Consider the following 21,669-nt stretch of genomic DNA (forward strand, 5'->3'; position numbering starts at 1 on the left):
GAATGATGAGCAGACAGACATCGTACGGACATCGTACCTAATTGGAGACCTCATAATAATAGGGCGTTTTATGGGCGTCGTGAAGAGAGAATTGGCGAATTGTAGCGTGTAATGTGCACTCTGTTTGACACAATCGATGATTCCACGTTACATTATTCACTTCCTGGTCAAAATCAAATAACATCGAGAAGTTGTTTTTTCTTTCTCTCAATAGTGTATTGGGACTGGGAAAGTAATGTGTCCAATGTCTTATCGAATAACCGCTAATAACTATTTCAGAGTGAAGTTGAAAATGGCATGAGCACACGCACCCTGCGAACTCAAGACAACGAGCAAAATGTCCCAACAATTCAAAGAAATGAATGGACTAGCTCACTTTCATAGACATGTGGATTGAATGAATGTAGCAATATTGGTAGAACACATCAGTGAAAGCTTGAGGAAAATCCGCCAATTCGATCAATAGTTATGAATTTCTGCGCAGTCATTCCTGGATGAGAAGACTACTACAGTGCATGATGTCACATGCGTGGAACGATATAAGGCAAATATACGGATTTTATTTCATCAAGATTTCTTTTTTTTTGGGGGGGGGGGGAAATACTAATTTCCTTGACTTATTACGGACGTATGTTAAGGGTAATACGTAATATCATTCCCCCTTCCTTCTGAAAAGGCAAGTCAAATGCTCTTTTTACTATGCGAGAAAAGGGGTTAGTGTATGTTGAATTTTCATTATATTTTCTTTATCATCCTTCTACACATGAGGGGTTTTGTGGCATCACAGTAAGTTGTATTAGTCTTCTCAACAAGCGAATACAGCACTGAAACTTCAAAAATTTAGAACTTGGTCAAACTTTCATTGATGCGGTCTACTAATATAACCGCATTATCTCAATTCACAGGTATATGAAGATGAACTTGTCCTTCAAAGGAAATGTCCTGAGTAAGATCATGTCTCACTGCTGATTGCATTCAGTAAAGATACCAGCTGTCTTATTTGGACGAAATTTGACGGAAATCTGCAGAAATAGTCCAAATGCTCTTTTATTTTAAAGATGATTGGGAATTGTTGATTATTTCTTTTTCTTCTTCTTCTTTGCTGCTCTACGGCACATCCGCTAGGCCACTGGAAAATCGGAGAAATATTCAATCTTTATGGCTGAAAGGCGGAGCGTGTTGATCCAAACTTCTGCTCAAGGTCCACTGCTGGCTTTTAGTGGAGATGAAGTTTTGTAAACATTGATAACGAGCGTTTGTTACATTAAATACGACATCATCCCGCCATAGCAACAAGAAGAGCAATCGAAAATGCAGGCGACGTGTCATCTCTCCAAAGTGGTCGCGGGACACTTTAAAACGAAACAAAAAACAAACAAGACATAACACGCCCCGATTCTCAATCAGAGTGCCGATGAACGACAATTCAAAGTGATCTCAGCCGTCAAGAGGCTGACGTTCGCAAACAATCGGCTTCGTCCTATGTATATAAAAGGTGGATTATTGGACAAAAATGCAAGAAGGCTTGACAAGATTAATTGTTCTCCGAGATGACAGGGTGCGCCGTGGAGGCAAGACCAGCCAGTGATGCGCGCCGACATCGCTAACCAGTACGGCCATGGCGGAGTGTGCTCAGAAATCATAAAGCTAACAACTTAAATGCGGTGTTTGAGATGCTCTTACCAGCGATCTACGGATATTACACCTGTTACTCTGATACCGGAGAGAAACCAAATCTGCACTAATTTAGAGGTATGGCAGATGATTATCACGGTCGAATCTCCCAAACCTCAATTCTGAAAAAAAAAACGGAGTTTGCGCCCAAAACGGAACCCCATTCCTTATTTTTGCTAATTACCCGTCCTCTCAGCACAGGACACACACCATGCCTGGACTGTCATATTACCTTCATTAAACCGTAGTCGAGTAGGAAAACCGTCATATGAGCTAGACGCCACTTCGTCTGCAAGAGTAGGCATTAACTGTCATGTTTGATATATACTTTACTGAGTCTCAGTATCGTAGGCGTTATCCTGCTTTGGGCATTTATATTTGTTCAAGATAAAAATATATTCATGATTTCAAAGTCACTGCCATACTAGAAAAACAAACAAACAAACAAACAAACAAAACAGATGGTTTCGGCGTAAACACATGACCGTTCATTGAGTTCAAAGAATATGATTTGTAATATTATCATTATTTGCAAATTCGACACTTATATAGATATAAACATATATATGCATATATATATATATATATATATATATATATATATATATATATAATACAGTATCATGTGACCAAGGATTAAACCGTATACATATAGGTCCTACATATATACATATATTACAAAATCAGATCATTGTTATTATTGTAATATTCAAATGTTGTTACCGATCGTTTCCTCCATTACACGTCTTATGTTCGTCAACATTGTTATCATCATTGTTTGATGTGGACCGTGTTGACACAGTAGCATACGTTGTGCCCGTGGGCATTATTATAAGAAACCAAAAATATTGTTAGACACCTGTGCGAAAGAGCCCGACTTTTCAAGAGGGGCAACGAATGAGATGAGACAAAATAAAGGTGATAGAAAGCATGTAGGGATGAGGAGAAAAAGAGAAGGTTGGTTCACATACATCCGAAAATAGAATGGTATAGTGGGCTTGCAAGAAGGTCATTATGACGTTTGACACGTTCATTACGCTCGTCACTTTATACGCGGCTTGAGACATTAGATAAACTTTGGGAGAAACTGGACTGGATTGATTATAATAATGTTCGCATTAGCCAATTTATCTTCGAGTGGGCTGATCGACTCGTAGACGAAATTTGAAATATTAGGTCTTGTTTTCGTTACCAACAGTCACTAAGCACTGGTCATTACTCGAGTTTGATTAGAAGCACTCCCACACAAGGAGGGTTCCTCTTACCACCGATTTGTTTTTGAAGCGATACGGCGGGGGTGCAACGCCGATGAGTAGATTAATTCTGACAGGATCAATCATGCGATTCTAATAGTCTGATATTCCCTAAAATGTGTCATGATTTCCATGGGACCGTAAAGAGAGATTTTAAATGAAAGCTGAAACTTATGAAGTTTTTTTTTTCACTTTTCATTTAAAGACAATTATGCCATATTTTATGTTCAACAGCTTGCGGTCATAAAACTCATTACAGAATTTTTCGACGGTAAAAGGAATTCTTGTAGAGAGATGGAGACAATAATGATGTAGGCCTTCGTATGCATGTCAGTGTGTGCGTTCGTTTTCATATACTGGCGTGTGTTTTTGCTTCAGGGCATCAATGTTTAAACATTATTCTGCTTTGAGACCTGTTTTTTTATGCATTATTTTGTTCAATGTCTGAAGCTATAATAGTGATAAAGTTTACATTATTCAAGCCACAACCAATTGTTCTCACAGCCGTTGAAGTCTCTATACACGGTCTTGAATACAGTAGGACTGAATATACTTCGAGAGTACTATAACCAATTGCTATTGGGGGTGTAATTAATTAATGACTATGATATATATCTTTATAGTGTTTCAAGAATTTTTAAGAAAAGCGATTCAATTTTAGCAGGTAAGGACGAAAATAAAAGAGTAATTGCGGGCGGTAGATAATCACTAGAGTAGTTTACTATTGTGTATCTTTTGGGATAGAAAATAACACGGCTTCCATTATAGTAAGATAGTACAACATATTCTGTTGCCAACTCGATGGCTAATCCCATCATCCACTTAATTTTGTTCCGAAATGCTATCGTGCGTCACACCCAGATCATCTATTATACCTGTCAACATTGATCGATTCATCTTCACGAAGGATTGGGCTTCGCTTTTGATAATGTGGAAAATGGCTTTTGAGGAATGTTTCAATTTCACATGAGCTGACGTGGATGATGAGATCACATATTCACGTAGCGGGGGAAAGGGAATGGATGTTGTTATGAGACATGTAAAACAGGGGCGGATCCAGGAATTTCGTGAAGGGGAGGCGCCTTTACAAAATTAGATTGGGGCGCACTCGCCTCTCGATTTTCTTTTTCATTTTCTTTCTTTTATTTCTAACAAAAGAGGGAGAGGGGAGACAAGAGACAACGGTCAGGAGGGATTATAATATACGGATGGAGAGACGAAATGATTCTAGTGGCTCGTCAGTAAGTTTTAAAGGAATTGTCTAGTTGTGGTTGAGATGGGGGCTTCAGATTTCAACTTTATGCGAGATAATTAGAAACTATTTATGAAATATTACAATGCATACAATTCTAAGAGGAATTTCAAATTCACTTGATTAAAAAAAGGGTTCTAAATGGTTGAGATATTCCAAAGAAAGTAAAACAGAGTGGTCCTGATAAAAGGTGGGTCCCACCTTTTAATAGGACCTCTTTGTTTTTGGATATGTCAACCGTTCTAAAGCCGGTTCTCATTAAATAAACGTTGATTTCCTTTTAGAATTGTATGCTCTGTAATATTTCAGAAGAGGTTTCTCATTGTCTCACAAAGAAGTTGGAAACCCGAAGCCCCATCTCAACCAAAATTACACCATCCCTTTAAGGCATCCTACCTTGATACAATGCAATACTTTAATGTCTTATTTCATTACTCCATAACTACTATTGAATGTTATGATTTATTGCTAAAGTATACATCAAAGAATACAAGTAGTAGTTAATTGTGGCAGGAGATGTGTCATAAGACATATGCTGTTGTAAATATAAGTAGCTTGTAAACTACAACATCATACTGACATTTTTTTTTTGAAGAAAAGGAAAAACTCATAATTTTGGGAACGCTTCACTCGTGGTTGACAGTGGTCGCGATTACATAAAAATTTCTGCGCTATATGAGGCGACTGAAACGTAAGACGTATTGAGTGTACCTAAAGGGTGGGGCATACATAGTGAAAAAAAAAAACCACCGTCATCTATACGGATAACACAAGAACAGCTGTTGTGTCTCATAATAAAAGATGACAATGCTATCCAATAAGAAAATGAGAGAGATGGGGGGGGGGGGGTTATAGATTGGAGGAAAGAGCGACAGACGAAGAAGGAATGGAGGAGGTAGAAAATGGCATATACACGCGAGAGGATTTGAGGAAAGTGAGGAAACAACGGAAATGCTGTCGGGGCCATGCAGTTAGTGATCACCACAGCAACCAGAGTTAAAACCAAAAGCAGAAATGGCGGCGTAATGGTATACTTATTGTGTCCATCATTAAAAGCGCATAGACCTATCAATTTGCTGACAGGTAATGCCTAGTGGTGTGGAAGAAAGTGATAGGCCTATCACTCCGTGATCTGGCGCATGCTCGCTGGCAGCAGGTGACTGTGCGGCAGGTAGAATGTTGTGGCCTCATCAATCAAACCTGTTAACTAAATACTGCATAACTGTCACTTTAAACGACATCAGGACGAAGTTGTTTGTAGGTGTTAAACAAAGGTTTCAGTAAATATGAATGCCGCTATGACATTGGTCTTGCCGGATATGAAGTAAACCTAGACGGGAAATGACAGCTCCCTGGGAATGCTGTATCGTCGAGTCTTTGGAAGGGTTAATACCGCGCTGTTTGCGACTGTCGACGAGTTAGCGAGTGAATGAGTGCCTGGCGATTCATTAAACCTGTCAATAGCTGCTCCAAGGACTCGCAAGAATCTCAGTGTGGCCTGATGACACTAATCCTGCCACTATCATCGATGAACAATGCACATCCGAACGTCATAAGTATTATACGAAGCCCCAACTACTCCTGGTGATAACAACCGCTTTAGTGATTAGCGATTGCATAAATAACAGTCTCTGTTCTCGGTGACGATGCAAGCACAGCTGCCTTCACAGATTGGTTCTCTGGCGCCATTCCGGATCATCAACACGAACATTTTTAGGTATTGATTTAGCTCTAACGAAAGGACAAAATCAGTCCAATATGACCAACGTCTAAGGATCTCAAGGTGCGCTAACACAACGCCGATTGTGTAATTTTGTTTTCATGCTGACTATAACCAGACATAACCGAGTTCATGTTTCGACGCTACTTATTTGATGCAAATGGTGGAACTTTTGGAAGATAGAGGTGTAATGATATTTTGTTTAAAAAAATGTATTTGAAATCTGCGGTTAATAAATTTCAGACTTTGATGAGAATCATTTTGTGGTGACATGGTGACCACTGGTGAAGGATATTGACCTGATTTCAGGAGTCATCAGCTTTGCGCGACGTCTGGCATTGCTGACATGGTTGAAAGACAACATTTTGATATACAGCTATCAGTGTTTTAAAGCCCGCCCATTCAATTGTTTTCACACCAGCTTGCCGAACACTGAGACGGCCATGGCTACAAAGAATAAACAAACGAAGATCAAGAAAGTGGCCTGGTCTGATTCGTCGCGGGGATCTACCAAACATCTCGGAGGATTTCGTGTGCTCGATTACCTGAAGAGCTCGAGAGCGAAAAGCCCCGATACACGCGGAGGCGTTATATCGTCACAGTTTGACGAAGCGAAAGATCGCCAAACGATCACTAGTGATCGGGGAGACGAACAGGAGATTCTGTTTGTCGTTGGCTCACGAATTGGCGCCATCGGCGCGCACGGTCTTCCCAACATATATCGAGCGACGAATCCTTATCGACGTGGCCTCTGGCTTGCCATCTTTCTAGCCGGCCTTTGCGTGGTTCTCTGGCAATTCACGACGCTACTCATCGCTTACTTCAAGCACGATGTGAACATCAACACCGACTTTGTCCGACTTCGGCACCTCGACTTCCCCGCCATCACGGTCTGCAACCTGAATCCCATTATGGCATCAAAACTCGATGAGCTGACCGAATATGGCCTCAATCGCGACGACATTTGGCCTGCCGAAACAGCCAGTTCAACGCAAGACTTGGAAGGAAGATCGAATAATTCATCAACCAGACAATCTTTGTCGATGCGTGCCGAGGTGATTAAAGGGAAACATGACTCAAACGTGCAACATCTATGTTATTATCTGTGTTGTATACATATAGTTCTGTTCTGTCATTTTCCCCCTTTTGGGTTCAACTTGGGTTGAAGTTTAGGTTTAGTTAGTCGAAATGTGAAATAGAGACGAGTTTTTCGTCTGGGAATGCTACTTCAAATAGATCAACTCACCGGAGCCACGTTGTAAAAAAAAATAATGATCAAAGTGCATAGGAATGTATGTCAATTTTGAAGACAGATTTCAGCTCTGCATGTGTAGTGCATCACCCGTGGTCTAAATGCAACGATAATCAAGTGTTCCATTTCAATGAAAGACGCTTAGAAATCCGAGTTTCGAAATTAGCAAACATCAAAGACCCATTTCATAAAAGATGTTAGGATAGCAACTCTTGCTGGAATGGCAACTTCCCATAGCAACAGCCAATCAGGAAGCTGAATTCTTGTAGTTACCATGACAATTTTCATTCCAACAAGAGTTGCTATGATATCACTTTTTTTTAATGAAATGGGGCCCAGAATTGTTAACAGCAATTCCAACATATAGGATACCGTACCGGTTGCAATTTCCTTCGGTTCCACGGACTGGGATTAAGTTTGAATTGAAACGTAAACACAAACGTGACGATGAAAAATGGCAAACTGACATGCCACAATTCCACTGACAACCTTCGAAAGAAAACCTCTAAATTAACTGTCTGATTTTACTATTTAAAGATATTTCAAATCATTTGAGCGAAACTTCACCCCTAAAAAATTAACAAACTGCGTGCTAAACGCAACTGACGTAGCTTCGGATAGTGATAGGAATATTACAGAGTACGATTGGACACTTGGTCATGTTTGTGAAATGTAGACTTGTTAGAGTTGGATCGTATGTTGGTCACAAAATGCTTTCTTGTCTAAATATAGCATGTATACTTATCATTTGTTGTACATTTGTGTGTTTATGTATGAATACACATCTACTTCCATGTGAAACATTTGGCGACTTTTTTTTTTTGATGCACTGTTGTAGAGGATTATTTTAATCTTGTTGATGGTAACATTGTCGACACACCGCGACCATTTCACCTAGTTGAGTGTAGCCATGCTTGACAAACAGTGGGGAGCAATAAAAACACACTTCACTTCATTATGCCCAGGATTAAGTGTTCAAAATTTATGAGCCAACCAAATTAATGTATCAAAAATGCAAATTTGTATTGTCAGCTTTAGCTGACGTCATTGGACGTTGCTACTATGTAACCCTGAGTACATCCAGATTGCCATGGCCTATTTACTGAAATCAATATCCATTAGCATTACGTTTGAACCGATTTTCTTCATGGCTATACACCAGTTTGAGTTTGATGACGTTAATAAAAGAATTCGAAAGTTCTTAAAAGACAAATGGCGCCATGTTATAGCTGATGTTCATCATAATTACCATCAAACGAAACAAATGAAAAAAAATGACAAGGCTTTACGTCTCGCGGTGTAAAGTCAAGTTCCGTGTCGCCATCTTTAATTATGAGTTAATAATACCGGAGCATGGAACGCCTTGGTACGTATTGGTTCTCTCCATTCCAAACCACGTCACCAACAAAATCACATAACACTCTCATCTCTCAAGTGGTGGAGTGAAGAATCATGTAGTGCGCTCTTTGTGTGTATTCAGTCGAGGTCCGATCTATTTCGGGATCATTTGAATATATTTTTCATTTTCATTTTTTTTCTGGGTGTCGCACTACAGTGTTTCGCATAATAAGCAGAAAAGTCTTTCTCTTCCCCTTTTCAACTATTTATATTGCTTTCACTTGGAAAGCAAAGCAATAAGAAAGAATGAAATGAGACTTTGTGATAGACAGATGAACTGAACAACGTCTGGCAAGTTAACCGATGACACAAAGGATGAAAAGAGAACTTGACGCCTGTCAACAATACTCGGTCAAATATCCACACCTCGTGGTGCTGGGCACGATCAGGGAGGTGGTTTCGCCAGACACCGATCCCTGGCTCGATGCAGTCTTTGATGTAAACACGAGCCTTCGCATGTGTCTCTGTTAGTAGATAGTCAACAGGCCGAGAGTAACATGATAATGTCGCTATGAGAGCATTGTGTCCATGGCGCTATACACAACACACTATCTCCGTGATAACGATCTTGCCAATGTTCGGTGTTTTGGTTGTAAACTATTATGCAATTTTCATTCCCTTTTGTCATATGACCGTTCCGTCCTGATTCGGTAGATTTTCTGCATTCCTATTAACCGGCAATACTTCTAATCACTCACGCCACTGTTACATGAGTTATGTTTCCGCATGATCGGCAATATTTCCTCTGACAGGACTTGATGAATTTATTGTGGCAGAGATATGCGTCTGCTTCTTTACTTTATTGCTTGTTTGTTGGTGATTTTTTGAGATGGTTGATACGTGGTGGTGGGAAAATTAATTAAGGCAGCACAAATAAATTTTGGACTGAAATGTGTCGTCAATTTGATATTCTACAACGAAAAATGGGACCTTAATTTGTATGTGTGTCTTATAATACCATGGGAATAATACAACTACTTGCCACGACGACGTATACATTGCAACACGCACAAAGGAAAAGATAACTGCTCCTTTGGGTTATCAGGGAAAACCTGCTCTTTGTTATGCAATGTAGCCTACTTACTCTTTGCAACGTATGTTTATCCAAACCATGCACCTGATTAATAACGAGTCACCAGGTAATTATCGTTGTAAGCAATATAACGCCCCCTAATGCTGAGATATCCTTTCCATTTTGATTGTTGCCTTTTCAGAAATATCAAGATTGGGAGAACGTGGATCTGACCGATCAGGACGACAGAGTCGATAAGTTAGAGGAAGCGATCGATATTATCGGCAGCGCGCCCTATGACCAACGAAACGAGACCGGCCACAAACTGGATGATATGCTCCTCAGCTGCTACTTCCAGAATTTCCCCTGCTTTCCAGAGTAAGAAATTGAATCCATTTGAACATACATCGATATACGATTTATCGATCATCGACATGTGATTAACATCGTGAATATATAATGACAGTGTATAAAAGAGAACTTTGCGCATGGGAAACACGCATGAGAGCATGGACGGCTATAGAGAGTCTGTAAGCCGAGGCATGACAAAGGGTGAAGTATCTGCGATACTCTGGAGCCAAAATTTCTATGTGGGCGGTCGAGAAGCATTTTTAATGCATTCGCCAAGAGAAGAAATCTAGACCCAAAGGCGATAAGTAAAACAATTCACAGCAATTATTATGTATACAACCACTCCATAATATCTAAATACAATTATTGAAACCAATATGACAGTGAACATTATAGGTAGTGTAGGCTCATCACAAGTACTTCAGAGTTTTTCTTTTTTTTAACCATATTATGGTTCATCGTGCTTTTGTCTTTCTTTGATTTGTATTCACGATTCTTTGTGGTTCTCCTTGTCTTTTGCAGTACTCGCTCTTCGGACTTGAAGAAATCATAAAATTACTGCCCCATATCAAACAAGATCTTTAAAAAAAAAATCACCCATCGAGTATTCGTTGCGCCCTCAAAACCCTACTTATTGTGTATTTCTTAACCGATGTTCTTAAACCTGCAGAAATTTCACGCACTTTTACAACTACATGTACGGAAACTGTTTCACTTTCAACTCGGGTTCCAAGGGAAGAGTGTTAAATGTTTCCAAAATTGGACCGTTGTATGGTGAGTACACGTCAGTCGCCTCGATACGTTATTCTTTCCCCACTATAGTTCCGTTGTATCTGTGATGATGATAAATGAGAACTTATAAAGTGTTATCTCCACATCTGAAGACGTTCAGATGAAATCATTTAAATTCATTTTGGGAGTTCATCCCCAAAGTAAGGTCCTGCTCGGGCAAAAATCCTAACCCCATGAAAATTTTTGATCTTTGTAATTCAAACAAACCAGTGGATGAGGATTAAAGACATTTTGATGTGTTCACATTCTTATTTACATATTATTTTGCTATCACAGAGTAGTCTTTGAAATTTTGATATTCATTTCTTTACATATCAAGTATGAGTATAATCTTGGTATTGATTGTATTCAAAATTGAACGTGGTTTTAGTTAAAAGGTCAGTGTCCTATATGGGAAGGTTCAAATTGCCTTAAAGGGGATGGCTAGTAACTGATCAGTGGGATTCAGTGGGAATGCTGGGGGATGATTGTTCCAATTCTTGTGGGATTCATTTAAGAGTACATGATATATCTATTGTTGTGTGAAAATTATTTGCTTCAGAATGGTCTCATATTCAAGTAATGTGCAGTTTAATGTTTCTAAGTTAGCGTGCCTGGTCAGTGACGGGGCATTAATTTGCACATTACTTGAATATGAGACCATTCTGAAGCAAATAAATTTCACACAACAGTAGATATATAATGTATACTCTCAAATGAATCCCACAAGGATTGGAATAATTATTATCCCTCAGCATTCCCAGTGATTCCCACTGATCGGTTACTAGCCATTCCCTTTAAGCACCATGGCAAAAAAAACCAAAATAATAATAAATAGACACATAGATTGATTTTACATTCGGATAGATTCCTCTTTCCAGTCATGACTTTGTGGTCTTGTTCAAAGTGAAGGTGAATTAATTACTTTTCATGTAAATAAAAACAAAGGAAGTTCACAAATCATCCACATTGAATTGTACTTTAAAAGTTGGTAATATTTAGCATGAGGAGACAGAAGCTTGCTGATTCATTATTGACCGATGAAATGCTTCTACATTATTCTGTATGCAATTAGTATTTATAATCAACACAAAATTATGATATGCATTCCGCTCTATGATTGTGGCTGATATCACTGCAATCTGGAAGTCACCCATATTGTCAGTTTGTAGAACTGTTTGATATGTTTGCTATTTTGTGTTTCATTTGAATTAAATCTTGTCATCGTCATGTTTGTTTGTTTGTTTCAGGGAGGGTGGATTTGGTTAACGTTAACTCGAATAATGATGTGTCAGTTCCCTTTGCAAGAGGTTGCATATACCAGTATAGATAGATAGCATGTAACCTTTTTGGCTACTGTGAGCTTGTTATCAAAGACAAGCCAGCGTTCACTATATGTCGCCACCTGTCGGTGTATTTCTTTACTAGGCCTGTCTTTGGAGCTGTACATCGACCAGTCAGAGTACATCTCCACCATCCAACCCTCGGCGGGCATCCGGCTCTTGATCCACAACCAGCATGAGATGCCCTTCCCCGAGGACCAGGGCATCAATTTGGCGCCAGGGGCCCACACTTCGGTGGGACTATCGCTGGTAGGTTGAAAACATACTTCCCATAGCATGTTCCTCTCCTTTTGATATGGGCGTGGTAGGGTGGGGTGGGGTGGGGTGTAGCGTTGGCGTAACCATCATACAAGTTTTGAAATGCTCTTAGAAAGTGTGTGTGTTGCGCTGATTATTATCGTTTTACGTGGTCATAAAATGCTTAGCTGTGGGATTGTTGCGCCCCGAGTTGCCATGTGCACTGAAGAACTATAGACAATGAAAACAAAGTTTGTGGACACCTATACGGACACTGACAGCTGCTGCTCCCGAGGGATTCGATACGGGAACCTCGAATTTGAGAGTCTTACTAGGTTTCATTCACTGACCTCCATATACAAATGATACACATCAGTGAGGGCGGTAGTAAGAATTACAAACACAATGTACTTTTGGAACAGTCTATTGGCTAGCCCAAAATCCATAAATGGATATGCCGCATTTTAAGACATACATGTATATTTTTCAATGATATATTGTCGTTAGCACTATACATACCATGTAGGTGCCCGCATATGTATTTTTATTCTTAGTCAGTTTTAACTCTCTTTCTTTACTTTTTTCTGTTTGTTTGTTTGTGCAGACAACACGATATTGCCAGAAAATGGAAATTGTTTTGCTCCAGCCTCCAGTTGTACTCTTATCTCTCTCACACAGATATATTGAGTAAACACAGATTGATAGCAGTGTATAAGATGTTGAATTGGGTGGACCTATATAGAGTAGGAAATGCATAATAGGGAAGTAGCGTTACATGATATCATACAGTGTGAAATGAATTTCAACTGATGTATAAAACGTGATACTCTGTCATATAGCGTGAAATGACATTTATAAAGTGATGTATAAAATGTGACACTCTATTGTGCAGGTGGACATCGAGAGATTAGGACATCCTTACACGAACTGCTCCTTAGACTTCGCAGAAGGCAATATTTTTAGGGACAAGTTTTCCCATCTCGACTATTCAAGATCGGTAAGAGAGCCATCGATATACTGATCAAGAAATATTGGTCAGTCAGTTGTCACGGTTGTGTTTTCGTGTAAGCCAGGTGTATTTTGGAAAGAGAGTAAATAATATGAAGTTGAAGGTCGCCGGACAGAATGCATTTTTTGATTCTGCATCACTGTCCTCATTTTGCTGTTGTTGTTGTTTTGTTGTTGTTTGTGGTGGTGGTGGTGGTTGCGGTGTTGTCATTAATTGTTGCTGTTGTTGTTTTTTCTCTTTACACGAGTAATGTCTATATCCCCTATACTGTCTTTATTGCCCCCGCCATGAAGTGTTGACGGACATGACGGAGGCATTATGTTTTCGGGATGTCCGTCCATCCGCCGTCCTTCTGTCTGTCCGTTCGTCCTTCCGTCAAAGGTCAAAGGTAGAGTGAAAATGCTAAAAATCTACTATTTAACGCTGAAATCGCTTCTTTTCTCCATACCTTTGAGGTCACTCAATGCATAAACTTAATAAACTTAATAAAACTAACGAAAATGTTCAAATCCCTAAATATCTGCACTCATAAACAATTTGCCATCCACTCCGATGAGACCTAGCTCAAGGAAAGTAAAAATTCAAAACGTTTTTGACATACATGTCAATATTGGAAAAATGCCTGTTTACAAAAAAAAAATGCCAATTTTTGTCACTTATGAGAAACTGTCGTCCCACAATTTCAAGATATATTCTAAACCTACTCGGAGAACCATGCATCATGGCGGAGGCATACCCGTCTCCATAGCAACATTCATAGTTTTCTTCTATCTCTCTCTTTGTTTCTAGACTTGTGAGAAGAATTGCTTCTTCAAAGGAGTGCTGGAAAACTGTAAATGCGCCGATCCTCGCTACCGATACGATAACTCGATCCCTGTGTGCAACACTTCGATTCCCAGAATAGGTAACAGACATCGTGTGAATACATAGTTGCTATAAGTAATAACAAAGGATTACCCACTTCTGCGATGATAACGATTTACTTTACGTTTTTTCATATTCGATTTGCAGGTAAATCAAAATAGTCATCCGATGCCATGGTGTACATGTACTTGGTATATCTTACCAACTTTTCAGTATAATCGGATGCAGCAAACCCGACACATGATTCTGTTAATATCATTATTATTATTATTATCATCATCATTTTAATTATTATTGTCATTATTATTATCAATATTATGACTATTATTATTATTATCATCATCATCATCATCATCATCATTATTATTATTATCATTGTTGTTGTTGTTGTTGTTGTTGATGTTGTTGTTTGCGGGAGCCTGAAATCGGAAGAGAGATTCTTGTCAACATGAATCATACGATTTTGGCGGGCATGCAAAACATCTGATTTGTGGCCATGGTGTTATTCCTACTTTTTGAGACGACCATGATTTCATCTTCAAACATATAAAGTCAAAAGAAGCTGCGTATCTCGATCATTGAAGAAAGAAATTCACCGTGGATATCAATGCATAGCACCATTTGTCTTTCATCATTCCTTGTAAATAAGTCTGCAAATTAGCACTTATGTTTTAGATGTCATGCATCCTGATTGCAAAATTGATTGGGATGTCTTGTCGAGTTCGTTGCTTGATTTTTAGATCCTCTATAATAAAGTAGTAATATTTGCCTCTTTTTGCCTTGCAGACGAGTGTGTTGATCAGATTGAGGAAAATTATACCCTGGGTTTAATTCCGTGCAACTGTACAATGCCTTGCCGGTAAGTATGTCTACCCATCGCCCTTATTTTACGCAGACACGCATAGACGCTAATCAAATGCAGTCAAAAATATTATATACTGAGTATACAATTACCAAGTCACACACATTTCAATCAAGTGACTAAGATTGCCACCACTATAGCTGAAGCCCTATGTCCTTATTTTACACGCGTATATAGTATACTGGCGTGTAAAGGTGTAGGTTCTGGGATCGAATCCTGCCCGAAGCATGCACCCCCAGGACCAGATATCTCAGCTTTATTCGTAAACTAACATGGTACATGCTATTATGGCGCAATCAATATACAATCACAAAGTCGGTACATAAAATGAAAGAGCGTTAAAAGGAATCAGCATTAAAAATTGAAATAAAGGTTTTATGATTATAGAAGTATTGCTATACAAATAAACCTAAATCTTAGAGAGAAAAAAAAAACAATGAATCAGGGCAACTGTCGAATCCTGTAATAAGAATAGAGGCAAGTCTCGCTTACAGAACGTCCCATTCGCTGTGCATATTATGAAGAGTGTAGATAATATACAAGGACACGCATTTGCCGGTCAATTACGATTATTATTATCACCATTTTGTTCTATAATTCTTATTATTATCTATAATTCGTTATATACAATGATGTGCTCGAGCTTTTTTAAGTGTTGTTATACATAATTTGTAAGACTTTCCAACATACATCCGATTTCGAATCAATCCCTGCGATGTGGATACTGCAGATTTGCATATTGAAACATGTTTGTGTTCTCTTCCGCCTCTGTCTAATTCATGCAGTCAACAAAACTATCATTACACGATATCCGAAGCTCACTGGCCCAACGATGGATATATGGTAAGATTTAATACATTTTTAGTTATTTGAAAAACCTGCAGACGGATGTTGTCATATATGAATTTAAAGTTGACGTAGTTTGTATGCATAATGTAAGAATGTAGGCCTACTTCTGTTGATGTGCCCATACATGGATGTTACTTTACAGTACAATATAATAGGCAATTGCGTGATCAAACGTGAAACAGATGTCAGGAGATAATCCATGTGTGCTGTCGAAACGTATTCCATTATAAAAGTTGTGTTGGTTTTAATGTGTTGGTAAATTCTGCTTTCCCCTCAGTTTATGTGGCGTGATGTTGAAATCTTGTTTACTGCTTTCGATTAAGTTTTGTTGCATTTTTTTTTTAGTTTGTTTGTTGAAGCTAGTGTCGCATCTTTTGATTTGAAATGTGCTCTGTAAATTAGATTTGCTTTCAAATCAAGATTGGTTGTGAAAAAAAAAAATCATCTTGACTGATTCCTAATGAACTTGATGCTGTAAACCAACTTTACCTCTCTCGACATAATTTTGCCTTTGACACGAGGCTTACTTACTGCTTTTCTCGATCAAAAAAAAAAATGTCATTAAGAAGTCTGCTTAACTCTTCATTAACGTTATATTTTGTAGGAAAGGGTCTTATACCGTCTGTCGTATTTCATTTTTTAAATGTTTTCTCACTTCCAGGACGAAGTCAAGGAGGGAATCGCAGAAATATCAGACTCACTTAGAAGACAGCTTACTCAGGATCCTAATTTTATTGAGTGAGTAGAGCTGGCCCATGAGGTACACGCCCATGCGAGAAAGCTTTGAAAGTGTAATGATGGTTGTCGTACTATGGCGACATCGAATATCGATGAGAGCATAATCATTATGTACTGATACGGTCTTACAGGCCTACAATAATTATGCTCTCTGCGTTTGGAGTTTCTGGTTTAAAACTATTGGCAGAGGTGACTCAAAATAGTGGAGGCACCGCGAGGCTCATGGTTTCACACAGAACTCGAAATTAGGCAGAATAATAATATATTTGTTGACATTCTCAGTAATAAGAAAATAATCTAGTATACACGGAGGAAGGGGAAAATGAGACAAGAAGTGGTGAATGCGATGTTCGTGTAGTAGATGAATCCTACTGTGTTCGTCGAAGCAGTGCCTGATATCACAATATTGTTTTTATGACATCGTTTCACAAACTATGAACTCTTTGGGAAATGTTGTCATAAAAAGTGGCGTCATTTTCTAAACAGCATAATATGGAGTGCAAACATTTTCAACACTCTGAAATAGTTGAAAATATAATCACGCGAAACTCCCTTAAAAAACTACTATACAACGCTATTTTCGAGACCCTGTAATATTGCTCAGGTGGGGATTTCTTATCAAGTATTTTGTCGAGTCCACCGGAGGTGAGGGGAGACTGAAGATCGCATGCGGCGTCTGTCCGTCCGTCGTCCGTCCGCCCGTAAAACAAACTTTTAGGGCTCATTGTTAAAGGGATAGTACAGTATTGGTGGAGATGAGAGTTGGGCTTTTAACTTTTTGCGAGATACCAAGAAAACACTTGTGAAATACATGTAGTACAGAGAATACCATTCCAAGAGGAATTCAAAGTTTATTTGATGACAATCGGGTTTGGAAAAACAAAGTAAAACAAAGTGATCGTAAAAAAGTGTGGGTCCCACACTTTATCAGAATCGCTCTGTTTTGGATATCTCAGCCATTTCAAAACCAATTTTCATCAAATAAACGTTGAATTCCTCATGGAATTACACGCCCTTTCATATTTCATAAAGGTGTCTTATTATCTCACACACACACACACACACAAATGTTAGAAACCTGAAATTACGTCTCAACCAAAACTATACGATCCTTTTAAGTTTTTCCGGTGTGTTTCGATTGTTGATATGGCTCATAATTTTTTATGTATAATGCGATGTCCGTTTGTGACCAAACTTGGTTGGTAGATGTTTCTTGGGGAGTTGAAGGTCACCACAAGGTCAAAGGTCACAAACAGGGGGTCAATTAGCTTTTAGGGCTTAATGTTAAGTTTTTACGGCGCGTTTTGATTATGGCTCATAACTTTTGATCCCTATTTGCGTTTGTGACCAAACTTGGATGGTAGACGTCCCTTGGGAAGTTGAAGTTCATACAAGGTCAAAGGTCACAGACAGGGGTCAATTAGCTTTTAGGGCTTAATGTTAAGTTTTTTCGGCGCGGTTTGATTATGGCTCATAACTTTTGATCCATATGTCCGTTTGTGACCAAACATGGCAGGTAAATGTCTCTTGGGGAGTTGAAGGTCACCACAAGGTCAATGGTCATGGGCGACGTCAATGAACTTCCGAGAGTTAGAAAAACAATACTTCTTCTACGCGAATGGGCGGGACACATTTTGGCACTTGCCCTGTTTTTTTGTTTTTGTTGGGTTTTTTCCCCGTAATTTTCATCATCATCAGTAGTATATAATATAAGATATATCTATTCAACTTTCTACTTTCATCAGCACCATCATAATCATCGTCTGTGTGTTTTTCTACACTATTATATTCCCGCAGAGATAATGTGGTTAAAGTCGGCGTTTTCTACGACAATCTGCAGTTCCAGTATATATACCAGACGCCAGCTTACGACGTAAGTATAATGCTCGAGCCTTTTCTGTATTACGGTTGGTGATTTCGCGCGCTGCAACTTGCGAAATCATTAATGAGAAGACCTAGCGGTAAATAACGTGTAATATGACTGATATTCGGCAAACTCAAAGTGATATGAGGGCTTTTTGGCTCTCTCCTTGTGAAATGTGAGCCCTCATAAAGAGTGAAATGAGTCGGACTTCAGAAGTTGTAAGCGTTGAAGAAGGATATTCATTTCACTATTTGTAGTTAGCTACTGCAGTGATCTGACGCTACTTCAATCCAGCGAAGACGCCAGGGAGAGGCACAATGATTTACTCTTAGGATATCATAGTCGGGTCTTAGAGAAAAAAACAAGATATCATCAAAGATATATCAATTGAAACTGTAAAATGATTGGTGTACCAGATATCATTTGATGTTTTCTTTGTTACCTTCATCCGCAAAGAATTCATCTCTCAAAGTAAGCACTACATAGGGCACATAACGAAAGCCTTCTTTCTTCATGACTTAATAATCTCTTCTTTCAATCATTTTCATCTTCTCTCTTTCTCTGTAATTACACAGACAAGCTTTATAGTGTGAAAATATGACTATACCTATTGTATTCTGTAACCGGTTCTCGCATCCCCCCCCCCCCCCCCCAATAGTGGTATTCCCTGGTCAGTGACCTCGGCGGCCAGGTCGGGCTTTGGATCGGCGTGTCCGTCTTGACCATCTTCGAGTTCGTCGAGCTGGTCTACGACCTGTTTAAACTCTGCTTCATGAAAATGATGGATCCGCGGTTGAAAAAGAGGAGCGGCGCCTCTCGGAATGACGTCATGTCGCTGGACGTGAAAAACGCTGGCTCTGGGGAAAAGAACGTAGTCTTCTCACAAGGATTTCAGTGACCGTCAATAATCGGGGATATATATCTGTGATGAATTGAAGAGACACTTATCGACGTCCTGTGTAAGGCGTATGATCGCCATATAGACTTTCAGAGTTCCTCGCTTTGCTGGAACAAATACATGGTGACACTGATGACCTTGTGGTAAACACAAAATGGATACTGTTGGTGAGGAATCTTTTCAGGAATTGTGCGCACGCGCAGTGAGTAGTGTGGTATTTGCAACAAGGTTGTAACCACCATGAAAAAGGACAACTCGCTATTGCTGAAAGGGACAGATTGCACAAGTCAGAGAAATTAATCCTGTAAATAAGAATTATATATAAGAGCCAAAGGTATATCACTGTTTATTATAACAACTCGGATATAACAATGCAATATTTTATCATTTCACGTAAAAGAAGAATTGATAACGAAATGAAATGCATCAAGATTCCATAAACACCGGCATTTAAAAGTCAGTAAGTTACATTTCATATTACATTACAAAGCCTTAGTTACATTTTCTCGCATTACCTTTGAATGGCTCTAAAGTTCTCTAACTATGAACTTGCAGGCTGATGTGCTTTAAGAAAGCGATACAAGTGATGCAACAGTTTTTCGGTGTAATGCAAGTGCAATACAGATTTGGAACGGATATACTAAGAATTGAGGAATTGCTACACATGGTAATCGTTCGGAACATGATGATGCTGAGTGCTGGTTCTACAACATAGCAGCTTGATTGCATTTTTGGGCAGAAGATTGTCAGTTATATTATCATGTATACGATACTCACATTTCTTGTTCCACAAAATAGTGGAGAGTCTAAAAGAGAACTGCGTTTCACCAGGCGTACCGGGCATTTCATTACATCTTTATGGCAAATGGCTGAAATATCAGGACGAAAAATCTAACTTATACTTTAATGCTTGATGACAATCATTATTAGAGCGCTTAAGTCAGACAAGAAGTCAGGGAGAGCAATATCATTATGTTTCCCTCGTGTAAGATTCGCATTTCTTCTTTTTTTTATAGCTCGTGCGTGACAGAAGTTTAATTCGTGTTTTTTGTGAAATGCACAACGGAACGAAATCATGGACCAGTGTACGTTATACGTTGCATAAGGTTTGAAAATGTTCATCTTGAAAGAAGTTGGCGTTTTAGACAAAATAAGAAAGGTTATGTTGAATATCAATGATGCAGTGTTATAGAATGTCATTTTAATTTATCAAAAGTGGGAAAGAATATTGATGACGGTATAACCAGAGATGAGGAACACTCTCTCATATGCAGGATGCCTTTTGACGAATAACAATTATGGAAAATCAAATTCTAATATCAATTTTATAAGGTCAAAGGGCAAAGTGATGTTTATGTGGTGACCTAAAAGAAATGAAACCTCTGAAACACTATTACGTGGTTACCATACTTTCTGATACATATTTATGTTTTTATTTTGTAAGTGTATGTTCCTGTTCCTGTAGTTGCATTTATAATACTTTATGTGAAATATAAGTCCATCTGCTATGATTATATTTTCAATAGAAAAATGGATGTCAACAAACACTCTAACGAAGTCGTCAGAGATTGTGATTTTTGTCGTTAATATGATAATCACTGATTTCATTGTTTTGTTATGGCAACATATCTACACGTAAGTCTTTTGACATTACTAATATCATGGAGCTACTAGATCCATGGTAATATCCAACAAATAGCAGGAGAATGTTGCACGCTTACTTTCGTACAATTGTAGTAGGAAAAAAACCGGTTACTGAAGTTATACTTGTGTGGTGATATTTGCTTCAAAACAGCAAAAATTACGAGCAGAAATTACGTCCCCCCCCCCCGTCACTGCAGAGTTGTCGCCCTGCTGAAAGCTAGAATCAGTTCAATTTGCGTAACTTTTGTTTTATAAAATTTACCTATTTAAAATCAAAATTTGGAACAAAAGCGGACTAACGATGAAGAAAGGAACCTGCTTGTGTAAGATTTAACACGGATTCTATTGGAGTTGTTTTCTTGAGCTCAACCATTACTTATTTCGTAAATGGATTTTCTTTGCATTCATTCAAGGCAATATCAATCACGATCCATTCATTTTCTTCATAAACTCCATTCCGTATATATAGACTCGAATCTCTCTCCTTGTGCGCGTGTATAGGTTTAAATACAACTAAGGTGTATGTTCATCTTACTCGAGTATTAGAATCCAAGGTGACAATGGTGCTTTGATAAATTCCATGTCAAACTTGAATGATGTACAAAAAAGTATAGAGCAAGCCTATATATCATTGTATTTGCGTTTATATACACGTCTCTCGGATCGTTCCACTTGTCT

At 38.7% G+C, this 21,669-nt stretch overlaps 1 protein-coding gene across 1 annotated transcript in view; it reads left to right on the plus strand.

Moving 5' to 3' along the window:
- The window catches only part of LOC139721234 (acid-sensing ion channel 1C-like), a 30,861-nt gene extending 9,792 nt beyond the window's left edge, over positions 1–21,069 (plus strand). Inside the window, exons 3-14 of the mRNA XM_071632556.1 lie at positions 4,086–4,111; positions 6,321–6,954; positions 9,764–9,939; positions 10,583–10,686; positions 12,112–12,275; positions 13,156–13,260; positions 14,062–14,176; positions 14,923–14,995; positions 15,784–15,841; positions 16,509–16,585; positions 18,383–18,458; positions 19,108–21,069. Of these exons, the coding sequence (XP_071488657.1) occupies positions 4,086–4,111; positions 6,321–6,954; positions 9,764–9,939; positions 10,583–10,686; positions 12,112–12,275; positions 13,156–13,260; positions 14,062–14,176; positions 14,923–14,995; positions 15,784–15,841; positions 16,509–16,585; positions 18,383–18,458; positions 19,108–19,347 (1,848 nt within the window). The 3' untranslated portion in view covers positions 19,348–21,069. The remainder of the gene's footprint in view (positions 1–4,085; positions 4,112–6,320; positions 6,955–9,763; positions 9,940–10,582; positions 10,687–12,111; positions 12,276–13,155; positions 13,261–14,061; positions 14,177–14,922; positions 14,996–15,783; positions 15,842–16,508; positions 16,586–18,382; positions 18,459–19,107) is intronic.
- Positions 21,070–21,669: the final 600 nt, after the last annotated feature.

This window comes from Diadema antillarum, unplaced genomic scaffold (genome assembly GCF_040938485.1).
Source record: "Diadema antillarum isolate AM-2024a unplaced genomic scaffold, OU_Dant_1.0 scf00000140, whole genome shotgun sequence".
In the NCBI taxonomy this organism is placed as follows: domain Eukaryota; kingdom Metazoa; phylum Echinodermata; class Echinoidea; order Diadematoida; family Diadematidae; genus Diadema; species Diadema antillarum.